This window comes from Arachis duranensis, chromosome 9, assembly GCF_000817695.3.
Source record: "Arachis duranensis cultivar V14167 chromosome 9, aradu.V14167.gnm2.J7QH, whole genome shotgun sequence".
NCBI lineage: Eukaryota > Viridiplantae > Streptophyta > Magnoliopsida > Fabales > Fabaceae > Arachis > Arachis duranensis.
Window position 1 is genome coordinate 116,978,634 of NC_029780.3, and position 3,907 is coordinate 116,982,540.

Below are 3,907 nucleotides of genomic sequence, written 5' to 3' on the forward strand. Positions count from 1 at the left end.
GGCTCCGTCACCGTTGTCATCGCCTCCTCGCCCTCCGCCGCCCAAGAAATCCTCCAAAAGCACGATAGCTCCTTCTCCGACCGCCCAATCCCGGACGCCATCACCGCTCAGCCCAACGTCCTCGACACCCTGGCCTGGTCCCCCGGCGGTCCAAGGTGGCGCAGCCGGCGCCGTCTATGCACGACGAAGATCTTCACCGCCCAGCGCCTCGACCTTCTCCAGCACCTCCGGCAGCACAAGGTGCAGCAGCTCGTGCAACACCTCCACCAGAAATCTGCCGCAAGAACGCCGGTGAACATCGGGGATCTGGCGTTCGCCACCATGCTGAACCTTGTGTCGAACACGGTGTTCTCGGAGGACGTGGTGGACCCGGAGTTCAAGAGCGCGGGGGAGTTCAAGGAGGTGGTGTGGCGGATCATGGAGGACGCCGGGAAGGTGAACGCGTCGGATTATTTTCCGGCGGTGAAGTGGTTAGACTTGCAGGGAATAAAGCGGCACGTGAGAGTTTCTTATTTGAGGATTCATAAACTGTTCGATGAAATGATTGGGAAGCGCGTGAGTTACAGAGACACTTGCGCTGCGCGTGGTGATGACTTCTTGGATGTGTTACTTGATCATTGCCAGCAACACCAGCACGATGATAGCGAGGATTACGATCCTCTCACTATCGATAACATCAAGCCTATGCTGTTGGTAATCAATCTCATTCTTTTTTCTTTTATTATAATCAGTATATCACAACAACAAAAAATATCTCTAAGGTTATATAATCCCTATTATATATATATATATATTGAAAAGTTTAAATTCTAACCCTATAACGACAAAGAAAAAAAAGTCTAGAATTTAAAATTTTTAAAATTAATATATAATAAGGTATTTTAGTCATTTTATATAATAAGGGTATTATAGTTATTTTTTATAAAAATATTAATTTAGACCGATTCAAATTTTGATTTACTATTTTTCGGTCAAATTAATTTATTTGACCTAATTTTGACAAAAATAACACAATTTAAGTGATTATATGTGTTAAATTTTAATTATTAAAAAACATCTTTAAAAAAAGACATTTGATGCATCTTTATGGGAGCATCCCGGTATAAGTATTATTCAACAAAATTATTCGTATTCTATCTCCTTTGCTCATCAGTATTCACCTTTGTTGTGTTATAATTTGATTCTTTTAAGTACTAAAATATTTTTAGTAAGGACTAAAGAACTAAAAATAATGTTAGAATATATATAAATTTCAAAGAATTCTGCTTATTACCAAATCGGAAACTACGCGGCTTAATTCTGGCCAAAGACGTAACTTCCTCCTTTTTTTTTCAACATCCTATTATAATGCATATCACATCACTTATTTTAGTGTGGTAATTTATCTTATTATATACATAACTATGTTATTTTATATAAAATCAGTCAAAGCAGGTCGTCATCATTGCCACCAATAATCTTTTCATAAGGTTTCTTGTTGGGAGTGGTTTTTCTAATATCTAATAAGAGTAAAGATAATAAATAGAGTAGGTTCGATTTGGTCCAACCCCCATGATGTGTTACAAATTAACGTAAACTTTTGAGTATATAGTATTGAGACTAAACAAAATAAATAATAGACGTTGTTTAGATGGTTGAAAACAAGTTCTTTTTGCTATTTTTTCAACAACAACAATAAATATCATTGACAATATTATTCTTCGTCGTTTTCTACAACGACAAAATTTAAAGCATTATGAATGCGGTAATAAAAAATGTAACACCAAATTAAACAGGATTTGTTCATTGCGGGAAGTGACACTTCAGGATCAACAATAGAATGGGCAATGGCAGAGCTTCTACACAACCCAGAAAAAATGCAAAAAGCAAGAAAGGAACTCAACCAGGTAATTGGAACCACCAACAATGAAGTCAAGGAATCAGACATCCCTAAACTTGAATACATGCAAGCAATAGTCAAAGAAACTCTAAGACTTCATCCACCAGTGCCCCTTCTCTTGCCTTATGTCGCCGGAAACGACGTCGAAGTAGGTGGCTACACCATTCACAAGGGTGACCAAGTTCTGATCAATGCATGGTCTATAGGAAGAGACCCTCAGTTCTGGGATGATCCAATGGTTTTTCGGCCCGAGAGATTTCTCGGGTCGAAAATAGATTTCAAAGGGAGGGATTTCGAGTTCTTGCCATTTGGCGCGGGAAGAAGGATCTGCCCTGGAGTGGCCCTTGCCAACAGGATGATTACTTTGGCGGTGGCTGCCTTGGTCCATTCATTTGAATGGAAACTTCCAGAGGGTGTCACCCCTGAAAGTCTTGACATGACTGAGCAGTATGGAATAACATTGAAGAGACTTAGTCCTCTATGTGCCCTTCCAATTTCTGTATATTAAATGACTACTCACGTGAATTGTCCTCCTTAAATATGCCATAAATAATGATTTGATATATTTAATAATTTTTTATTATTATCTTTATAAAAAGACAACTGTTCATGTGAGTAGATTTTGTTATGTAATTACATATGAAGTAGTTTGCAAGACAAGGATTTGGTGAACTTAAAAATTCAGTTGTAGTCGACTTCATGTGAAGTTGATATTTAAAAATTATTAGATGATTTGATTGATTTGACTAAATTTTTATCTAAAAATTTTAAAATATTAATTTTATGTAAAAACTCAACTTCAGTTGAGTTTTTACCTTTTGACTAGTATTATATGTTATGTGTATATGAATTTTATTATGGTTGTTTATGATAGTAATAATTTGTTGCTACAAGAGCATGTGATTGGAAGGGAAGTTATTATATGCTTGGGGATGGAATTGATTAAAACCAAAAAACTTTTATTGAAAAATGGCAATATACAATTATATTAGAATCATTTTACATCCTCATCACATAATCAAATTAAAGCAGTGACATAGATAATCTATATACAACTTTGGTGATATTTTTCTTCTTGCAACACAACTGGCGTGCGTAAAGCAAAAAAGGAATAAAGAACAACACAACTTTGAGGATGAAAGTCATGGTCATTCCCCAACTTGCATGTCGCTCTAAATGGCACTGCATGAACCATACTATTTTATATATATTATAATATATTAAAACAAGTATTATTTAAATCCGATTTTATCATACTCTGTCTAAAATTTCACTCTACTAAAAATCTGCTCCACACCCGAAAAATAATTATCCACTTCAAACGAATAAAACAAAATAATTATCTGCAAGTTCAGATAATATTGTCATATGTTACACCTATATGTAGGGCTAGAAGTGAACCGAATTGAATTGAGTTAGACCAAACTCAAGCTCGGCTCACAAAAATTGAACTTGGTTCACAGCTCGACTCACTAATAATAGAGCATATTTCTTAAGCTCAAGTTCGGCTCACCGAAAGCTCACGAGCTGGCTCGAGCTCACAAGCTGGCTCAAATAATAGAAACATAATCTATATATAATCCTATATCAATAAATTATAACTTATATATTTTAAAAAAATATAAAAAAATAAATTTTATATATTATTTATCTATCAATAAATTATAATAATTTTTTATTTATGTTCTACATAAAAAAAATATATATATAATTATATATCACTATTTCATATGTATATATATAATATTAAAAGTATATATTAAATATCACTATTAAAAGTATATATATAATTATATATCACTATTTCATAATGAGTTGAGCTTATCCAAATTCAAACTCGACTCATTTAATTTATAAGTTTAATTTCAGGCTCAAGTTTGGCTCACCAACTCACGAGTTTAGCTTATCGAACTACTAACAAATTAAACTCGAGCTGGCTCATGAGTTGGCTTGACTCACTTCTAGTTCTACCTATATCCTACAAGCCTATAAAATGCTACTTTACTTATTAATAATTGAATTAATGAT

The 3,907-nt window shown here is 34.6% G+C and overlaps 1 protein-coding gene across 1 annotated transcript in view; it reads left to right on the plus strand.

Annotated features, from left to right (window-relative positions):
- Window positions 1–2,452, plus strand: part of LOC107467890 (geraniol 8-hydroxylase) — a gene marked incomplete in the record, with an annotated part of 2,734 nt that extends 282 nt beyond the window's left edge. The window contains 2 exon segments of the mRNA XM_016087111.3: window positions 7–693; window positions 1,776–2,452. Of these exon segments, the coding sequence (XP_015942597.1) occupies window positions 7–693; window positions 1,776–2,387 (1,299 nt within the window).
- Between the last annotated feature and the right edge of the window lie 1,455 nt (window positions 2,453–3,907).